The sequence below is a fragment of the Ips typographus genome, linkage group LG7, assembly GCF_016097725.1.
Source record: "Ips typographus isolate SLU linkage group LG7, UJ_Ityp_2.0, whole genome shotgun sequence".
Lineage (NCBI taxonomy): Eukaryota > Metazoa > Arthropoda > Insecta > Coleoptera > Curculionidae > Ips > Ips typographus.
Window position 1 is genome coordinate 5691058 of NC_138428.1, and position 21129 is coordinate 5712186.

Here is a 21129-nt window from a genome sequence, read left to right on the forward strand (position 1 = left end):
TGAACGTTTTGAAACGAAATTCAATATGTTGGACAGATATATTTAACTATTTACGTCATCTTAAGGATTACAGTTTTGGTTCGACCCTTATTAACCACCCCAATTTCCAGTGCGTTGCGAGACGAACTGAAATTGTACAATTCGGCTGGTTTCTGCACTGGTATTCCGTTCACGTGGGTAATAACGTCACCAGCTTCCAGACCGCATCTGTACAAAAAAAAAAAAATTCAAACTACACTGGGCATCATCAACCGTTCTGACTCACTCATGCGCTGGTGTGCCTGGTATCACTTTCCACACCAACAGGCCTTGAGTGACACCTCTGAAAATGTTGGGATTCTCTTTGCCCAAATCTGTTAGCAGTTCGGGGGTGACTGAAATGGTAGTCAGACCGTAGAGGGCTTTGGAGTTGTTTTTCGGTTGTTTTTGTAGACGGAATTTTGAGTTTTCCAGGAATTTCTTGGCGTATTCTAGAAGTGTTGTGTGCAATAAGTATGCAACGTAAAAATAAACTCACCTGCAGGTATGGCAAAGGAAATTCCAGAGGTTAATCTCAAATTGTTGATTCCAATTACATTACCATCAAGGTTAACCAAAGGACCTCCGGAATTACCAAAGGTAATGCTGGCGTCTGTTTGTATATAAGTCATTGAGTAGTTTTTCAGACCCAATTCTTCGGCTGGTCTGTCCACACTGCTGATCTGAATTAGTTTTGCAATTATGTGAGTTCATTCTGAGACAGTAAACTTACAATTCCTACGGTTACTGAGTTGCTGAGCGACAGAGGACTTCCAAGTGCCACCACCCACTCTCCCACTGCCGTATCTCCAGCTTCACCAAACTGCAGACTGGAGAGTTTCTCTCCGGTTTCCAATTTCAGCAATGCTAAGTCGATGTTCATGTCAGCATCCTCTACTTTAACGTTGTAACTTGTTCCTACAAAGGAAAGACAGGGTTTCTGAGTTTTGATTGAAAGGTTGAGTGTAAAGTACCATCGCGCATAATTGCTGTGATGGTGCTCTGAGGCTTGTTGAGGACGACATGCGCATTGGTGAGAGCCCAACCGTCCTCACTGATCACAAAGCCTGATCCGTTAGAGGTGACCATTGCCTGTCCAGTCTCGGGGTCTTTAATGTTCGGGTCACGTAACTCGAGGTAAAAAACCGCTCCTGCACAGTCGTTGACTACTTTTCTGATGAAATTGTATTGTTCCCTAAAACACCCACTTATTAAAGCCCCATCCTGATTAGTGGGCTCTGCCCACCTTAAGTGCTCCTCCTTCGGGTCACCTTTTACCAACAAACCCAGTTCAGGGAGTCTGGTGGGCGTGGCAGGCACTAACAACTTCAAATCTTCGTTCTTCTTTCCATGGCTGCGCCTTACAATAAGATAGGAGGCTAGAAGTGCTGAAGCAATTCCCAACGTCCCCAAAATGTTCACTCTATTCAACGTTGCGGACGAAGGGCTCGATGGACGGTCTTTTCCCGGTTTGTCTTGACTGGCATACGACCTGGAGCTCAGGGCTTTAGGGAGGTTTTTGCTCAGATGACCTGGCGGCAGTTTGAAGACGTTAACCGCCATTTCGGGGGTACACTGGAAATTTTGAGGGATAGGGCCCGGAAGGGTTGTCAAGTTTGACAACCTTAAAAAACTGAAAGGGTATGTTCAGTGTGTTGCACGCCATATTTTGTTTATTTGTCAGTTCTGGTTTTAGTAAGTGGAACGGCCCGCGCCTCTGCGCTATTTTAAAACTGCACGCCGAAGAGGTGAATGTCGGTTGCATCCTGGAATAAGTGTATTGTAGTATTTTTGGTGCGGTGTTGCCGGTTTTTTATGGAAGAAGATGGGTGAGTCCATATAAAAAATTCTGGTACAGTTTGTAGTTTTGTTGCTTTTCTTGACCGATCAGAAATCTGAGGGATCACACTGAAGGTAAAATGTTCTTAACAAACTTGTTTACTAGGTTAAATTACTCCTTCATTTTTAAGTCTGTAAATAACAGAGTTGACGGTCACAAACAATCAACAAACCTAAACAGTAGCGTGGGATAAAGCAACAATTAAGCGGCAACACCGACGGCGTCGTCTCCCGGCAGGGACGTCGGCGTCGAGACGCTCGCTTACACAAACCAGTCAGTTTCCGTCATGACGGACGACAGACCGCAACGCGTTCCGCGCTCAAAAGGCCGATCGGCCTCGATTTGCGCCACCGGTGCCAGTTCCAGCATGGAGGCGATACCGGCGGGACCGCCGCCCCCGGGGGCGACCGATGATACGCCCACCGTGCAAAGAAGACGCAGGCCCGCCGCTCGTTCCCAGAGCGCCCGTCTGACCAATCGCAGAAGTGTAAGAAACAGAACGGCTGCCCAAGGTACAAATTTTGCTTTAATTTTTAGTACTAAGATACCACAAAACTATACTTTTCTCTATTAGTAATACACATAACAATGTTGTGACTGTTTTGTTTGCTTTGTAGCTCAAACGGACAAATCACAGTCAAACAGCGAACCAAAGCTGACAGAAGACTCCACCCCCGACGTTTCTCCCAATATAAGGAGGAAAGGTTCTCAAAGGAGAGGAACATCGGTCTATCAACGAAAATCCACAGCGTTTTTGGACGTCCCCGAAACCAAGAAAACCACCGCCAGTCACAGCAACACCGAAGGTGAGGAGGACGAGGACAGCTACAGATTGAGGAGTTTCAGTTTTACCTCAAAAGGTAAAGTCACGCTCTAGATTATTTATTTGTGGATGATATAACAAAACAAAACGACGATCGGTTTTGTTTACCACGGCGATTTTTAGTTGTACGCGAACGACGTTCTATTTTTACCGTTTAATTGGGTCGACAGTTGTAAACAGTTGTCACGTTATAAAAATTTGATTGAGGATGGTCTAGGAACTGAAACGTTTTGCTTCTTGCACTCAAAACTACCAAGTACAACTAGAGGTGGACTTTCTCTTGAAACCACATCGCAAATCGAGTTTAACGACGTAAACACCCGGTCGATAAATTTAACCGACGGTTTATTTTTTCGACGGTGGCCTAACGGCTTCGCACACTAGATGAAACTCATCCATTGTCCGTTTATTTTTTCTGATGCAAAAATAGCACTTTTTTACTATTTTCCAGTGTTTGTTTACCTAATGTAAACTACTAGTGACGCCACTGTTCAAAAATTAATCATGTGACACCACTTAATTGTGATTGGATAAAATGTCAGTACAAAAATGTCACAAATTAATTACATTTTTATGTCAAATTTGACACTTTTAAGGCCTAAAGTACAGTCTGATGAAAGTTTTTAACGATTTAAGTCGGAAGAAACGTTGTAAGGTCAACTTTGACGGTTTTAGCCAGACATTTCATTCTATAATGGCCGCATTCGTTTTCACGCACCATGGAGCGAGCAGAGCTTTTTTGACGTCACAATGACGTAATTTGATAGGTGGTCAAACTATGGTTTTGCTAAATTACGTCATCGTGACGTCAAAAACGCTCTGCTGGCTCCATGGAGCTTAAAACGAATGCAGCCAATGTTAATTTTGAATAATTTGACAGCAATTACAATCTAAAGCCAATTTACATTTAATGACGTTAAAGACATTACATTCTACGTCAATTTTGACAGATTTAAATTAGTATAGTTTATTCAGGATATTTTGGATCTTTTTGTGACGTTAATATTGACTTTTCGAAAAAAAATTGTCTTTTTAGACGTTTGATTACTATTTTAAGGTTTAGTAGCATAAAAGTAAGGCATTTCTGAGAAAATTCTTTGCCTTAATATACAGGTGCGGTAAATCCAAAACCGACCATAGGAAAACCGCGTAACGGACAGAGAAACGTACATTATTGCATGCGCGGGACAAAGACAGAAAACGAAAAAAATATCAAGTAGGCCATATTTTCAGCGCGCTGTTGCCAAGCGCCAAGTTATTTTGTCGACGGTATTTGAGTGATACTTGGCGTTTGGCAACAACGCGCTGAAAATATGGCCTACTTGATATCTTTTTCGTTTTCTGTCTTAGTCCCGCGCATGCAATAATGTACGTTTCTCTGTCCGTTACGCGGTTTTCCTATGGTCGGTTTTGGATTTACCACACCTGTATAATCTGTTCCACAGAACTTGGACGTATAGTGTATTCCCGGTTTTCAGTCAAACGTGACTGTCATTAGTATAGTCTATACCATCCATCTTGGGAGGCAAAGAAATACTTTTAGTATACTTTGCTCCATCAGTTTTGTGAGTATGAGCGTCCGAGTTCCCCACGCTTTTAGTCGAAATTGGGATACTCTGTAAGTGGTTAAATAGTCCTCTAAAGTAACTAATAAAGTACATTTTTAATTAATTTGTAGAAGAAAACTAGTTGTCAAAATGGATAGATACTTTCGGGGGCGTGTCTCTTTTCTAGTCTAGTTGCGTGTGATTGGTCAGTAGGCGTGGCCATGCCTAGACCATCCTTCACTATTTTAATTGCTGGTCAACGTTCTTTCCTTTTTATGTTGAATCAAATGTTTGACATTGTTGTCGACCCAATTTTCCCGCAATCGTGTATTTGGGAACGAACCAAACGTTTTACCTTGACATTTATACAAAAAATCGAGGTTTCCTTGAACAATCAGGATTTGCCCGAGCTATTTTGAGAGTCGCGTAGTAAATATCCTTTAAAACGATTCAGTTATGTAGATTTGGGCTTTTTTTGTACTTGTTCGGAAGGCGCTGTTGCTATTTTGAGGAAGCCTCTGAACTAATTTTCTCGGGCTGCATGGAAACGCAATTTGTCGCCGTTTTAATTAGTTGCTTGTTTTTTCCTATTCCGAAGCGCTTTTCCGCATATTTTACTTCAAATTCGTGAAACGTGAAAAATTAAAGCCAGTTCAAATAAGATCTTAATGTTTATCCACGTCTCGTAATAAATATGAAAGTTATGAACTGGAGACGCTCTTTACTTTTGATAAAAATAATATCCGAATGAGTCATAATTTAAGTAACCAATACTAGAGGGCGGGTACGTGTAGAGGGGGCGTGGTAATTGGTCAGTGGGCTGTGGTCACGCCCTGTCGGCGTTGCACAGCTTCATTGATTGGTCAGAGGGGCAGAGCCCCATCAAAACCTATAATTGTCAAATAATTTAAACTGTTTTTTCTTTGTAGGAATATTCTCGAAACAAAGCGGTAAGTTTTCGCGAATTGAGTGTGCGTGTATTTTTTGTTTTTTTTTGTTCTGTCCGGCTTGAAAGCTTTTCCAAATACAACGTTTTCGAGTGGCTAGTTGAATTATAAATGAAGCTGTTTTACCCTTGTCCGATGTGTTCTAACTTTAAGAGTACGTTTTGTGCATCGAATTAGAATTACTAGGAAGTCGTTTAAATTGGACGCACACGTCGCTTTCCTCGAAGGCAATTTTCGACTTTCTGTCCTATTTCAAGTGATTGATTACTTGAAAATCTCCCACTTGTACAGTGGTGTTTGCCTAATTCACACCACACTGTTCTTAACTTGCGATTGGTTTTTGACCAATCACAAACTACCACCCACTGTGCTGGGATTTACGCAAATGCTGCACCTGTGGACTTGACAGAATGACACTTTAAATGTTAACTGTCAGTTGTCATTTTGTTGTTCATTTTAACATGTGCGTAAATCCCAGCACAGTGGGTAGTAATTTGTGAGCTGGCTGCTTTTTTTTACCAATCACCATAATCACCAACCCAATGTTGCCAGGTCTACCGTTAACACGGCATATCTACCAGTTTTTGTAGTATTTCTATCGTTCTCCTGTTTTTTGTATATTCTACCGTTTTTAATTACGTTATTGCCATTATGTGGTTTTGTTTCAATTTATTGAATAGGAAATTTAATATATTGTCAAAATTTTACTAGAATTTGCAAGAATTACGTTTTAACACAGTTTTCGAAACAAGACGATTTTCTGAGATTTAACAGTTAATTTGACAATTGTCACTTCATAGTCTAGCTAAATAGTCTTCTGAAATCACGTGACAACTGTCATTAACGCAAAAACTGTCAAACCATGCTCAAAAGTTGCAAAAATCAGGATTTAAAAACGATTTCTTGGAGTATATATAATGTATATATATGATATAAAACGTGTTTCTGAGATTTATGACAGTTTTTTTGATAATTATCACGTGACAGTCTAGCTAAATAGTGTTCTACAATCACGTGACAACTGTCACTAACGTCAAAACTGCCAAACCATGCTCTACAGTTGCAAAAATCAGGATTTTAAAAACGATTTCTTGGAGTATTTGATATAAAACGTGTTTTTGAGAATTATGACAGTTATTTTGCCAATTGTCACGTGACTGTTTAGTTAAATAGTGTTCTACAATCACGTGACAACTGTCACTAACGTCAAAACTGGCGCTAACATCAAAACTACCAAACCATGTTCAAAAGTTGCAAAAATCAGGGTTTGGAAACGTTTTCTTGCAGTATTAGATATAAAACGTGTTTCTGAGATTTATGACAGTTATTTTGATAATTATCACGTGACAGTCTAGCTAAATAGTGTTCTACAATCACGTGACAACTGTCACTCACGTCAAAACTGTCAAACCATGCTCATAAATTGCAAAAATCAGGATTTAGAAACGTTTTCTTGCAGCATTTGATATAAAACGTGTTTCTGAGATTTATGACAGTTATTTTGAAAATTGTCATGTCACCGTCTAACTGAATAGTGTTTTACAATCACGTGACAACTGTCACTAACGTCAAAACTGTCAAACCATGCTCTACAGTTGCAAAAATCAGGATTTAAAGATGTTTTCTGGCAGTATTCGATTAAAAGAGTGTTTTTGAGATTTATGATTTTTGACTATGGTCACGTGACTGCCTAGCTAAATTATCCTTTAAAACCACGTGACATCTGTCACTAATGTCATAACTTAATTTTGACTTACGTCATTTGTTAAAAATCCAAAACGTTTACATCACAAACAAATTTTCGTGGCAGATCCAAATATTGTAAATAAAAATTTAGAGGGCCGTTTTTGCTCTATTGAGTTTTAGAGCCTTTTAGGAGGGCATTGAAATAAAAAAAAAAACAATAAAACCGGCTCCTGCCCTTGAGGGAAATGGCTACGTTTACCCCGCATAAAGTTAGTCTCGTTTTATTACACCTAAATGTAATAAAAAGTTTCCTTTAAGACCCGTTAAAACTTCATTCTTCAGCCCAGCTTTGCAGGTAAACTTATTAATGGGTTTATTAAGCCGCTAACCGGAGATTACAACTTTTTTTAAAGTAAAATGGCGCTCAACTTCCTTGATAAAGGGAAGTTTTCGGTGTAAATCCAGCTAGTTAGTCAGTCTAGTAGTTTGTTCGAAATTATCCAAACTCAAAACAGCTTAACCAGTCCCATTTACAATAAAGCCTCAAATTAGGATAGTTTTGATGGAATATAAATTGTGACGACAACTTTTCGACCTGACTTCGTACATTGTCGGGCTAATTGAGGACGAAGTCGAGTGGTTTTAGTAATAATTAAACGGCAAACAGGAACTTTGAGTTTGTTAAGGTTGGAGTAAGAGAGAAGCAAACAAGAGTGTACAAGGGTGATTCAAAAACTGTACTCTAGAAATATTTTGATTAGAGGAACATAACCTATACTGAAAATCAAAGTATATTAGAATGACGTCACGGATGTAAAAATGGACATTGTTGGCAAAGTGCAAGGGCGACAAGAAGACGAATTGAAAGTAGAAAAACTAAAATAAGACAAACAATTAGGCACTCCAGCAAATCAGCTGTTTACGTGATATGTCATTTTTGGAAGAACTAACACAGGATATGCTATCCTTAGTTTCATTTTGGAGATCGCTGCTATATGACGTTTTTCCTTTATTTCGTGGATAATTAGTAGTGGATTGTCACTGAATTGTGAATTTTACTAGGCAATCCAATGAAATGTCAAAAACAGCTGATTGAAACTTTTGAAAGCTCAAACACTGCCATTAAAATACACTTTCTTGAGCATTTGGTAGGGATTTTATGAAATATCAACTGAAAGTCTTTAGAAAATCGCTAATTTTAAAAAAACACTTTTTCCAAAAGTTTCAATCAGCTGTTTTTGACATTTCATTGGAGTGCCTAATTTTGTGTCAAAAATTGTGAAGTCCTAACCATAAAATTGTGTCCTATTCTAGAAAGAAGTCACGTGCTTCTTCCCTAATTCGGACACGTGACCTGACTTTCCTCCTGAAGGAAATAATAATTCTAAATTAGAAAAAAGTACACGTGTGTTCGAGTTATGCCGAAATCTAAATTTGTCGACGCGCTTTGCAATCGATTCGATTGTCGAATGCCTTTGCGATGACAGTGAGGTCAATAACTGACCGATTAGTGGACGAAACGTAGAAAGTTGTGCGGTTTTTAATCGAGAAATCTGTTCGAACTTAATCGAGTTTCCTTATAGTTTAGTTCGGTTGCAACCGAACTTTCGAAAGCGTCAAGACGCTGTCGAAACTTTATTAATTTTGCCACCGGGGACGTGCAGAACGATAATGTGAAATTGAATAAGTTTGCCTCAAAAGTGTTCTGGAACTAATTTTGCTCATTTATGAGATATCGATGTTTTAGCTCAAAAACTTGGATTTTAAATCACTCCGTAGTAGGTCAAAAAATAGTTGTTATTTTTGACCAATCACGTGCTTCGATACTGCTTGACTGCTTACACTTAGCGTTGCTATTGGATGTCATAATTTTGACGTTCCAATTTTTGGTTAGGTTTGTTGTAGAGCTAGGTTTACAACTGGTACACGTCAAAGGCTTATTACGTCATACTGGTGGGCTTTTTAATCACAGTACTAATTTTTTTCTTGTTATTTGACTCGATTTACATAGTAGGTTTTAATAGAATCCTCGTCCCACGGTGAGCAATTCAAGCGACCGGATTTACATAGCGTAAATGTAAACACTTGCCATCCATAATTTAGCAAACGAACGAGCAATGTTGATTTCCATATAAGCCATGAATAGAGTAAAACCAGCTTTATACAGGGTGGTCCAGTTTTAAGTGTCAATAATTCACCATTTGATAGCCAATCAAAAAATAAGTTAACTTGCTCATTTTTCTGAAAAACGTTTCCTAAGGAAGATACAGTCCTCCAAATTTCAATTTAAAAAATCGTTTTATAGTTTAAAACTGAACATTCAAGACTTGTGAAAGTCCAAATTTGTACTGAATAGTCTAAAAACTTTTTTACTACTAGGAATGGTCTTATGATTCGCTTTCTCAGACTGCCATCCTGGTTGAGTGTCTGAAACTGGCATTCAAGAACTAAAAAAAGTCCGGAAATCAAGACAAAGATTGTATTGTGCATGAAACTCATTTTTTACTACTAAAAATAATATAAAAGTTGACTTTTAATGCTAGAACTGACTTTACTAGGACTACAGAGAGTCCAAAAGTATATTTTCAAGACTTTAATTGGTGTACAACTCAATTTTCTGGACTGGACAACAAGTCTAGAAGTAAATTAAATTTTCAGACTATTTTATTTCTAAAAATTAGTTCTCAAGACTATTATTGTAGCATTTGGTACCAAAAAATTTTTACTTTTATTACTGAAGAAACTTGATTTTTGGAAATAGTCTTAAACTCGATTTTTCAGTCTTAAAAAGCACTAAAAACAGTCTGAATTTCTTAGAGATGCTACAATTTATTACACCTATGAGTGTAGAAGTCAATTTAATAGTGAAGAAGCTTGAAATAACATTTTCAAGACTATGGTCAGTGGACACACTGGCTTTTAGGCTTGATAAGTCAAAAAATTTGTAAAGATAGTCTTGAAACTCGATTTGAGGCACTGAAAACAGCCTTAAAACACTAAAAACAGTCTAGTTTATTAAGAAATACCCGAATTTTTAGCACTGAGGTGTCTAGAAGTCGATTTAATAGTGACAAAGCTTCAAATACCATTTTAAGTCTATGAAGAATGTAAAAATTGTTTTTTAAGTTTGCTATGTCAATAACTTGGTGAAGATAGTCTTAAAACTCGATTTTCCAAGTTGAAAGCAGTTTTGAAGCACCAAAAATAATCCAGAATTCGAAGAAAATGAAAAACAAAGTAAAAAACACGAAAAGTTCGTTTTCAAGACAATTTTCATGAATCTAATGTCAATGTCCTGCCTCTAAGACTATTTTCAAGACTAAAATATTGAAATTTGTCTTCAAATTATGAAAACTTACTTCAAATGCAAATTTTAAGCTTCTAATGTCACTTTTCATTAATTCAGTCATATTTTGGGGTTCAAGTCAATTTTTAAGGTTTAAATGTATGAATTTGTAGTAACAAATTCTTGAAAAAGTAGTTTTTATGTCTACAAGTCAATTTTTAGTATTAAAGTCTCTCGATTTGCATGAAAACTGGTTACAAACACAATTTTTATCTTTTCTAATTCAATTTTGAAAACTAAAGTCTTTTAGTTTGTCTGGTAACTATGAAAACTGACTACAATAATATTTTTTAAACTTCTTAAGTGAATTTTCCGTTTCCAACACAATTTTTAAGTTAGGTTGGGTTAGTTTTGGGTCTTTGGCCGTAATAACGTGTAATAAAGTGCTTGTTCCAAATTTGATCAATATTGCTCCAACGGTCTGACAGTTATTACAAAAAAACGATTTTTTAAACAGAAATTTGAAGGACTGTATTTTCCTTAGGAAGCACTTTTCAGGAAAATGACATAATGAATGTCAACTTATTTTTTAATTGGCTATGGATTGCTGAATTATTGACATTTAAAACTGGACCACCCTGTATAATGAAGCAATCGAGAAGTATGTAAAGTTTTAGAGCCACTTGGGGCAAAAGCGGAGAAAAATCAATTTTTCCTGATTTTTAAAACAAAAACTAGATAACGTCGCGCGTGATCGCAGAGAGGAAAGTTGCACCTGGAAAATGGACTTTTTCACCGTAATAACCTCAATTATCCGGGTAAAGAGAAAGGGAAGCCATTTTGCTTAATTGGCAATTTTAAGGCCGGGGAAAAATTATATTAATGACTTAATGTGGTCCTGGTATTAAATTGGGTCACTCTGTATCTGATGATTATACTGACAAGAAAGTTGAGAAAAACAGTTAAAGCGTTTTTAGTGAATAACTTGGAAACTACTAGAGTAAACTTCATGGCTCATCAAGATCGTAAATATACGGGGGATGAGAAAAAGTGTGTGGTGTCACAGTTTTTGCCTCACTCTGTACATTTACTGACTGAGAGTATTTTCAATTATACCAAAAGAAAGAGGAAATTGAGAGGCTTCAAGCATTTTGAGATCCCCAAAATAACCGAGATATTGACATTTTGAAATTTGATGTGTTTGATGGTCAATAACTCGGAAACTATTAAAAATACAAGAATCAGAATTTTGTGAAAATTAAATGTCATGACTCGTTTAATAGGCCTTTTAGCGAAATCAACGCAATTCCCGCACGCAAAACCGACAATCCCATTCGATTATGTTTCCCGAAAATTATCGGCAATTATCCCTGCTGTGCCATTTCCAAGTCCAGCTGTCGCTTCCATCGATCCCGTTTCCTCCTCTGACAAAGGTCCCCCAGGAAGTCATTTGGAAAAATCACCTTCTTGTCTTCTTCCCGCTTTAATTAGTTATACCGAAACCAACCGGATTTGGTCTGAAATTCGTTATTACTTCCCTTTTTGCCACTTAAATCCATTAAAACTTCCACGTACGTGGGCTCGTGTAATTGAACTGTTTCCCTGCATCGGGTTAGATAATTTGCTGGCTGGCAAATATAATAACAAACTTTAATAGGATTGCTTCAGTTGGATTTTGAGTGAAAATCCATTTACAATGACCACAAGGTTATTGTAACAACGGCCATGTTGACAGGGTGTCAAGATGATTCAGTTTTGCTTTAATTGACTATATTTTTCAGGTATTGTGAACAGGGGCGATTCGTTCAGGAGACGACGTTCTCGCAGCAATTCGTTATGTCCGCCCCAAATGGGCGGCACGCAGACACCCTCGCCAGTGATGGATGACCACCCGACCGAAGTAGCCAGCTATACGGTCGCCCTTTTGGGCGCCCAGGGCGTCGGCAAAACGGCCCTAATCAGTCAATTCATGACGTCCGAGTGCATCAATGCGTACGAAAGACAAAAGGGTAAGTTTGGTTGGAAGCGGGCGGAGTAAACGCGCTCTCTTATAACGTCAAAACAAAAGACACTAGCTCAATTGTCTAGGCTAAGTTGTCGTCGAGTTTGGATGCGTTTACACCGGAAGAAACGGTTCGGCGTGTACACTCCGAATTTTAATTGATTCCCATTGGGAGTATGCGCCCGATTTAACAATGGCCGAGAGCCCCATACACACTGAATCAAAAGTTCATTGTTCACTGCTCGTGTAATCGCGTTACACGGCCAGGAAATTTTGAATGCCTTTTTCACAGAACTTTAATTGAAAATGGATTGTCATAGTTTATTTTTTCCAAAATCTCCGACTAAATTTGGCTGACATCTTGTTTCACTAACATTTGCCATTTTGGCTGCAGCGGCTCGTGACCCGTTTTCCAGATAACCGTAATCCTAAGCGAAAACAATTAGATTTGGCTTACGAAGCAATTTCTGATAAACTTTACGACCTTATTGCTGCCAAAACGCCCCGAGCCGATAATAATTACTTATCGAGTAACGAGCATTTGTAACCATTTATATTTGGAATTTGCCTAACGGAACGCGTCAGAATAGGCATCAGTTGCACTATACACTATATTGACCCCGTTTACATCGTTCACACTCGATGCTATATTTAGTCAGTGACACATACGTCAAGTGTCTGTCAGCAGAAACCATTTTGCTTCAATTTCAAGTAAGCAGCTTTTTTTTGACCAATCACAAACGCAAATATTAAATCAGTATTTCAGGCACGTCCACCAAACAGGGACGGTTAATCAAATTTCGGGAGCGCTCTCCAGGAATCGAACAATACACGGGAGAATTCCGTTAATAAGCGCCGCCGTCTTGATCGATGATACTTTCGTCACGTGCCCCATGACAATCCAATTAATCCTGTCAGTTTCATTACGATTTCTGTTCGTTTTATGCCTTAAACAAGTAAACGACAACCATCTTGTTTCGCCGCCAGTTTGAAGTATTAGTGTATGAATACGCATTAAAAAAACCGCCATTTTGATTTTTTATACGAATTAGAAATATGTTTGACTGAAATTTGTGCGTCAGAAAAACTGGCGTTTTTTCACTCTTTTTCGTTATCAGTTTTCGTCGTCAGTTTGCGGCGCTAGATGGCGCTTTTTAAGGTTTGCCCATTTTGAAAACTCCTCTAAATATTTAAGTGAAATAAAAACATTCTAAAGGCACTTTTTTGATGTGATTCCAGTGGCGTGCTTGCTTTTTTGCTAACGTCTTCCGTTTTCTCAAAAATTTACCTCGTCATCGGTACGTCCTAACTGTCAAACTTGCCTCCATCGGACTTTAAACGCAAGTTTCAGTGTAATTCCTCAAATTAGCAACTGTTTCTTACTTTAGAGATTTAGGTCATTGGTGAATCGGTTTCGAAAGTTGTAACAACTGTCACGTGACGCAAGAAAAGTGTTATTTAACGTCAAAACTATCAAATTTGTCTTCTTGGTGCTGTAAACACCACTTACAATGAAGTTTCTCAAAAGAACACATCTATTTGACATTTTATACATTCAGGTCACTGATGAGTGAGTTTTGACAGTTATGACAGCTGTCACGTGACCCAAGAAAAGTGTAAAAGTGTCACTTAACGTCAAAACTATCAAATTTGGCTTCTTGGTGCTGTAAACGCCACTGACAATGAAGTTCCTTAAAATAACACATCTATGTGGCATTTTATACTTTCAGGTCTACTGGTGAGTGATTTTTGACGGTTATGACAGTTGTCACGTGACGCAAGAAATAGTAATAATGTGTTTCTTAACGCCCTAACTGTCAAACTTGCCTCCATTGGCCATCAGGCTATAACTTTAATAAAATATCCATTTTATGTCGTTTACTACAATGCTAGTATACCGGGTGACCCAATAAGACTGTTCCTCGACCATATCTCGGGAACCGTTCGTCGTATCATTTTGGGGTAAAATTTTTTTTTAGGTAAATCGGCTATGATGAATCGCTGGAAAATATTTTCAAGTTCTAAAAATGACCACCAGAGGCCGTAACTGCCATCTTAAATTTTTACATTGCATTTTCTATAAATTTTGCGCAATAAACTAGAGTTTTTTTTCTCATTTTTAAAGCGAACCAATTTATCCACCATTTTCGTAAAAAACAAATTTCTGTTATTTCAAAAACCAAGATGGCGTGAGGTGTTCAATTGTTTTTGCAATATCCTGCTTTAACTTCTTAACGGTTTGACCAATTTTCATAAATTCGGTATTGTTGAAAAGAGCATTTCTTGGGCAATAAGAATCAACCAAAATATAGTTAATATAGTTGAATCTTTCTGCGCCAGGGGGCTACTTATGACACCATGACTCAAATTCCAAAAAAAATAAAAAAACAAATGGAATGATATGACTTTTTCTTTATGAAAAAGTAGCCAAATAACATACAAATAGGCCAGTGAAAACCGTTTTTCAAATTTTCGTTCCTAACCTGAAATATTGAGAAAATGAGATTATGAGATAGGAACAGTCTTATTGGGTCACCCGGTACAGTTAATACAGTTAATCTTAAAAATAACGAAGATATTGTTTTTGATTTTTATTCAAGTTGGCTTTGACTCAGGTTTTGACATCAGCTGTCAAAAGTGACGTTTATTTCTTGTTTCTACGACAACACTTGAATTCTTAAAACTACTGCGTTTTTAGCTTTGGAGTTAAATTTTTTTTTTTTTATTTTGTTTTATTTTTAGTTATTTTTTACTATTAATTTAAAAATTAGTATTTTAGTCGTTAGTTACTTTAACGTGTGTGAAAATTGAGGCGAAAATACTTAGAATATGTGAAAATGTTTGAAAGTAGACATTTTTTAAAAGTTATATTTGCAAATGTCAATTATTGTGGAAACGGAAGATAGCAGCCAAAAACTAAGCACGCCACTGGAATCACATCAAAAAAGTGCCTTAAAAATGTATCACTTCGATATTTTTATAAACAAAAACGAGTTTTCAAAATGGTCGAAATTCGAAAAACGCGTCGCAAGTTAACAACATATCAAAGTATGGTTTTTAAATATTAAATTTAATTGCCATTAATCTTTCTTCAGAAATTGAGCTCCAGACATGTAAACTATTTTTTTTCCGGACACCCTGTACGTTCATAAAAATGTTTCTTGATCAAACAATTATGGTGACTTGATTGTTTTAAAACCCACTTTTTGTATGTACATTTTAAAAAACTTTAACATTTTTGGCCTAATTAACGATGTAAACGTATTCGTTGGGCGTGTTTTTCACCAGGCCGTAAATCATCGTAGTGAATCGCAAAATAAATCGAACCGTCGTCGGTTTTTCCGGCTTGTCGTACAAACAAATCAAAGCGGGCGCTAAAAGTTTCATCAGTCAAACTTTGGTATAATAAACAAAAAATTCGTTTTTTTTCAAAAAATTTAAAAACCGTTGTCACGGCCATTTCGTCAGTATTGTGACGTAAACGCCGGCTTACGCTACTCGATCGCGGCCGGTAAATATGTCAGCAATGTGGATAATGAAAGTGTTTGCTTATAGATAAATTGCCAATAAATGTTGTCGGCTTCCGATGCAGAAGACAAACAGATAAAACCCAAATGTTGTTTAGAAAGAGGGGTTAAGGCACAAAACGTACGCACTAAATCAGACGAAGGAATAATAAATATGGCCGCTTTTGTATATTATTTAAGTGATTTAAAGTCGTTTTTTGACGTCAAACCGTGGCGTTTCCTAACTCTCAACTTTTTACGAGAGCAATTAGTTTTTTGAAACCACTGGAAATTCCAATAACCCCCACCGATCGGTTTGGGTTCGGACCGCACCCCCCTGCCGATTTTCTACAGTGACGTACGCGTACATGTTTAGCTTTAAATTGATTATTGTAAACCGACCTAATTTTAGAATGATACACCGAGAGTGTTAAGTGTCCAGACACGCTCGGAGTGGCTTTTAAATCTGGATTTTCTTTGCAGATATGATGATTAAAACGCAAACGGTGTCCATTATGCTCAACGGAGAGGAATCCGAACTGACCTTCCAGAATTTATCAAATTCGAAGGTGAGTTTCGTGTCATTACCGAGAAAATACACAGTACGGCAACGTCGATTCGTTTTTCTGTCATGGTAAGTCCACAAGTGCTGGTTTGGTTCACTGATGTAAAATTTCAGGAAAATTACATTTTTCCAGAAAATGTTCGGTAATTTTCAGAAAAAATGGGAAAATCTGAAAATTAAAAAAAATTTTTTTCCTTTTTTGTACTATTAACTTAGTTGAGGGATTAATTTTAAAAATAGAAAATTTTCAGTTGAAATTTCTTGACAATTCTAGTTTTTAATTTTTCAAGGTCAAACCAGACCATTTTGGATTTTGGATTTTTATTTGAAGGTATTTAAGAAGTTAAGGTCAATTTTGAAATAAAAAAATTTTCGGAAAAAAATTAGAAGGTATATCACCCTTGAAAATTCTTGACAATTTTAGTTTTTAATTTTTCAAGGTCAAATGGTGCATGGTATCAAAAAAGTGTATAGAAAGTAAAAGTTGCGTCCCATAAGAGGTGCATTTGTGGTAAAAATTACAGACCTCTAACCTGAAACGTTTCTGAGATATTTAGCAAAAACTGCAAAAAACGAAAGTCAAATTTGACACCCTCTAGCGGCTAAACAGGGCAACTTAGCCGTGCCCGCTCGACGTCACGTGATAGCCCGGTTCATTAGCTTTCTTTTGTTATACGCTGGTTTTTTACAGGGCGTTTTAAATAAACGAGTTATGGACGATTTTCTGGAAAAGTGTACCAAAATTTCGCCAAAATTAGGAATTTCTGTTCTTAAGGAGGGTGATCAAAGTAAGGCTGCTAGAGCAAAAACAATTGAATATCGATACAAACATTTTACATCAAGTAGGCCTAGAATTTGACGTAGATTCCAAAAATCTAATAAAAATATAAAAGTTTGGTTAGTTGCTCAAATTTAGGACACCCTGTATACTGATGGATTATCTAGGAATAAAATCAAAAAATATCTACATATTCATTCATATTTGGTATTTTTTTTTATAAAATGAAAATTAAATAAGTTACAAGGATGTTAAAAATTCAATGAATCACTCTGTAAACTACTCTATTGTATTGTCAATAATTCGGTTATTTTGACAAGTATAGGGCGGTTCAATATACCAATTGGTAGCCATTGAAATTATCTATTGACCGCCCTGTATAGCGTTTTTACCTAAAACGTCTAATAACTGAGTCATTTACTATTAAAACTGAGTTGTTTGATTTTAATAGTTTTTACTGTGACAGCTCATAACTCTGTTATTTTGACAGTTACAGGGTGGTTCAATATACCAATTTGTAGCCCTTGAAATTGTCTTTTGATCACTTTGTATACCATATATAGTAGGAATGTCACGTTACCGTTGTGTTGACAGGCATGGTTGGTTGCGTCCAACAATTAAAAACCATTGAAATAAAGTAAATTTATAGTAGATCCATTAAATGACGTTTGGTAAAAATTGCCAATGAAAAACGGCATATTAGAGGCGGAACAAGCACCCTCTGTGACGTCACAGAGGGTGCCTAACTTGTATTTTTGTTGTTCTTAAATGAGACAGGAATCAAGTGACCCGCGGTTAAATGTCACGGAAAGCGCTTTAAGCGTCACTCCAAACACGCTTTAAGCGCTTAACAACGTTGCCAAACGTATCAAAAAAGAGTTAGTAGTAAATTAGTATTTATTTTTCAAAGTTAAACCATTTAATATGTATTAGTTTATTTTAATAACTTGTTTTCTTGCTTGAAATTTCTTTTGCTTGGTTAATCGGAGACTTGCCATCCGCAATAGCTGACGAATAAAGTGGGCCACAAATTGCACGCTAATGCACCGAAATTTCTAATAATACGTCGATGAATTATTGCATTGCATTGACAGGTTGCGTCAGTAGGCTATTTCGAGCTTTTTGGCGATCGAGAATAAACATAACGCACGAATCAAATACTGATCGGAAGTGGCAACAAATGATTGCTACTACCGTGATTTATCTATTTTGTTTATATGTTTGCTCCAGCAGACATTGTGACATGATTGATGGTACTCTATATTTCTGTTACTGCTGTACGAAGCAAACGAGTCTCGTAATTGGGACAAGATCAATCGGGGGGGGCCAAAGTTTCTTGACTTGCGACATTATGTGGTACTAAAATTAGTACCGCCGACGATCTTCTTCGCAAACATTTTGGAAATCTCTATTTACGTCCGATCTGTGTTACGTGTGTTGCGTGGAAATAGGCAAAAGTCAATGCACTCGACCGTTTTCAATCAGAAATTGCAATGGTACCAGTAGTTCAGTCAAACTTTGGCAACCCTGCTTAAATTATCTCCATGGTTTCGGTTTCCGAAAAAAACCGAAATTTTGGAAATTACTTTTTTACTTTTTTACTAATTTATTTGATAATTGAAAACAAAAGACACTTTACCATTGTCACTTTTCCTCCTCTACAACGAGGCATTATCATTTTTGATATTCGACGTTTCGTTTTTTAGTTACCATCATCAACTTTCATTTTTCTTATGGGCGCCATATTGAATTTTTGTATATTTGAATAGAGTCTATTTTTCTGATTACGGTGATGTACCATATGTTATGGTTCAGTCTTGGAATTTCCGAAAAATCACGAAAATTATGTTATTGCAAAGAACGCCTTGAAAATCTTAAAAATCCATTTATCGGTCAAATGACACTACCCACGTGATTTTACGGTGATTTCCAAAATAATGATCATGTGATGATGGTTGTCAAGAACTGAGACTTTTTATGTCATATTAATGCTGCGTTATAAAAAGACAAAAATTGACAGTTTTCATTGTTTTCATTTTAGATATCTCATCAAATAAATTAGAAAAGACCCAGAAGAGTGCGATAAAATAACATCAATCAACAATTGATTCCGTGACGTCACTAAACAGTGTCACATGCTCATTGGTTTGAAAATGTCAATGATGTCACGTGAAGTAGTTTCTCAGCGCTTAATTAAAACATAATTTTCGTTATTTTCAATAAACTGTAATCAGAAAAAATAGCCCTAAGACAAATTAAAGTTGATGATGGTAAGTAAAAACCGAAACGTCGGAACTGAAACTTGATATGACGTTGTGGAGGAGGAAAAGTGACTTTGGTTTTCAGTTATCAAAAAAATTAGTAAAAAAAAACTAATTTCCAAAATTTCTGTTTTTTTTTTTTTGGATATCTCAGAAAGTAGTAAGAATTTTTAAATTTTTAAAGCGGCATTTTAAAGTGTCATTATCACTCGTAATAGTCTCTGTAGGTGTCGTGTCTATCAACGTGTTGGACTTAATTGCGTGTGATCGATTCCGTTAAAATCGGCCGGAATACTTAAAGTAGCCACGCTGATCGATTTAGGACACCGTGTAACTGGAAATTGGCCCGCGTCCTGCTGTTTTTCGCGCATAAAAACGTCGTCGTTCTCTAAAGACAGCCTGTCTCCATTAAAATCACACACACACACACAGTTGTGGGCTTAAATATGTTTCGACTGGTCGGAAAATAAAATTTTTCACGAAAAACAAGAAAATTAGGACGTTTTCAGTGTATTTATAAATAAGCTGCGTTGCCATTTATCGGTTTAAATCTTTGACTTCAGGATATCGACAGATCGAACCCGCCCGATGCTTTTGTGGTTCTGTACTCCGTGGTTGATAAGGCTAGTTTCTTGAAAGCGGAGGCCGAGCTGAATCGATTGCACGACTTTGATTTGCTGCGAGGTAGGCCTGCCATTTTGGTAGCCAATAAGATTGATTTGGCCCGGAGTAGGGCGGTATCAACTCAAGGTAAGACGTACAACAGGGGCGTGACTTGAACTAACTGATGGGCGTGTTTAGATGGAAAGTGTCTGGCGTGCACCACCCGCTCCAAGTTTATCGAAATATCCGTGGGAATCAACCACAACGTGGACGAGCTCCTAGTGGGCATCCTGACCCAAATTAGACTGAAAATGCTCAATTACGACGAGCACGCGCGACAGCAACAGTGGTAAGTGGTGGGCGTGACTTAAGCTCCTCCTACGGACCAATCAAATGATTTTCTCTCAGGTACAAAAGCCGAGGAGTGATAAAAGCAAGTATGAAGGCTCGACAAATGTTCACGTGGCTGTTCGGCAAGGAAGACTCGAAATTTAAAAATTGCGAAAATTTGCACATACTGTAGAGAGCGTCACAATCAAAGTCACAGAGGGCCAAATATTTCTCTTATGGGCCAATAACCGTATACAGGGTTCTTAATTCAAGGTCGTAGCGTGGTTTTTTGCCACTCTATATACACATACAATTAAACACACGCATGTCCTTCCTCTTTTTCTATATATATTAATTATGTTATACATATGAGTAACTATTACAGAATTATATAAACGTCTAGTAGTTACTTAGGTTAGATTGTAAGTTTCTATTTTTGATCGTTATTATCTTCGGTAGACTTTAAACACTATTTAGATTTGTAAGGAGGTATTTTAAATGTTTTACTATTTACCTTTTGTACACAACTTTTTCTCTGGATGTGGGGGACGTAGCTTAGGACGTTCTCCTACCGCCGTCGACAATAATAAATGTTGTATATGTTGTATAAATAAAATGATTTAAAAGTAAAATGTTGTTGCTTTTTTTCTTGACAATAGGCGAATTAACCAAATATTAGTAACCACTCTCCTGATCATATTACCCGATTTTCTGTAAAATTTGAATCTTGTATCAGGAACACAGAAATAGCACAAGGTAAATTTAATATTTTTAGTAATTGGTGAATTATTAACTAAATTTTACCTCATTGCGTTTCTGCTCTCCTGATCATATTAACCGATTTTCTGTAAAATTTGAATCTTGTATCAGGAGCACAGAAATAGCACAAGGTAAATTTAATATTTTTGGTGATTAACTAAATTTTACCTCATTGCGT

The 21129-nt window shown here is 37.0% G+C and overlaps 2 protein-coding genes across 3 annotated transcripts; one reads left to right on the forward strand and one right to left on the reverse strand.

The window, feature by feature from the left end:
• Window positions 1–24: 24 nt before the first annotated feature.
• Window positions 25–1581, reverse strand: LOC145731581 (serine protease HTRA2, mitochondrial-like). The gene is made up of 6 exons (XM_081983425.1): window positions 1265–1581; window positions 993–1213; window positions 752–936; window positions 518–701; window positions 266–470; window positions 25–207 (listed from the first exon to the last, which is right to left on the reverse strand). Exons 1-6 carry the CDS (start codon window positions 1579–1581, stop codon window positions 51–53), a joined length of 1269 nt encoding a protein of 422 aa, XP_081839551.1. The 3' UTR covers window positions 25–50.
• On the forward strand, window positions 1518–20824 carry Rgk3 (Rad, Gem/Kir family member 3). Of its 2 annotated transcripts, XM_081983426.1 has the most exons (11): window positions 1518–1659; window positions 1715–1847; window positions 1910–1932; window positions 1989–2370; window positions 2476–2718; window positions 5158–5178; window positions 11929–12156; window positions 16139–16224; window positions 19823–20009; window positions 20061–20211; window positions 20271–20824. In XM_081983426.1, exons 4-11 carry the CDS (start codon window positions 2145–2147, stop codon window positions 20383–20385), a joined length of 1257 nt encoding a protein of 418 aa, XP_081839552.1. In that variant the 5' UTR covers window positions 1518–1659; window positions 1715–1847; window positions 1910–1932; window positions 1989–2144; the 3' UTR covers window positions 20386–20824. The 2 variants fall into 2 exon arrangements, with proteins under 2 accessions (XP_081839552.1, XP_081839553.1); XM_081983427.1 differs by lacking the exon at window positions 5158–5178 and having other exon boundaries at window positions 1715–1932.
• The last annotated feature ends 305 nt before the right edge of the window (window positions 20825–21129 follow it).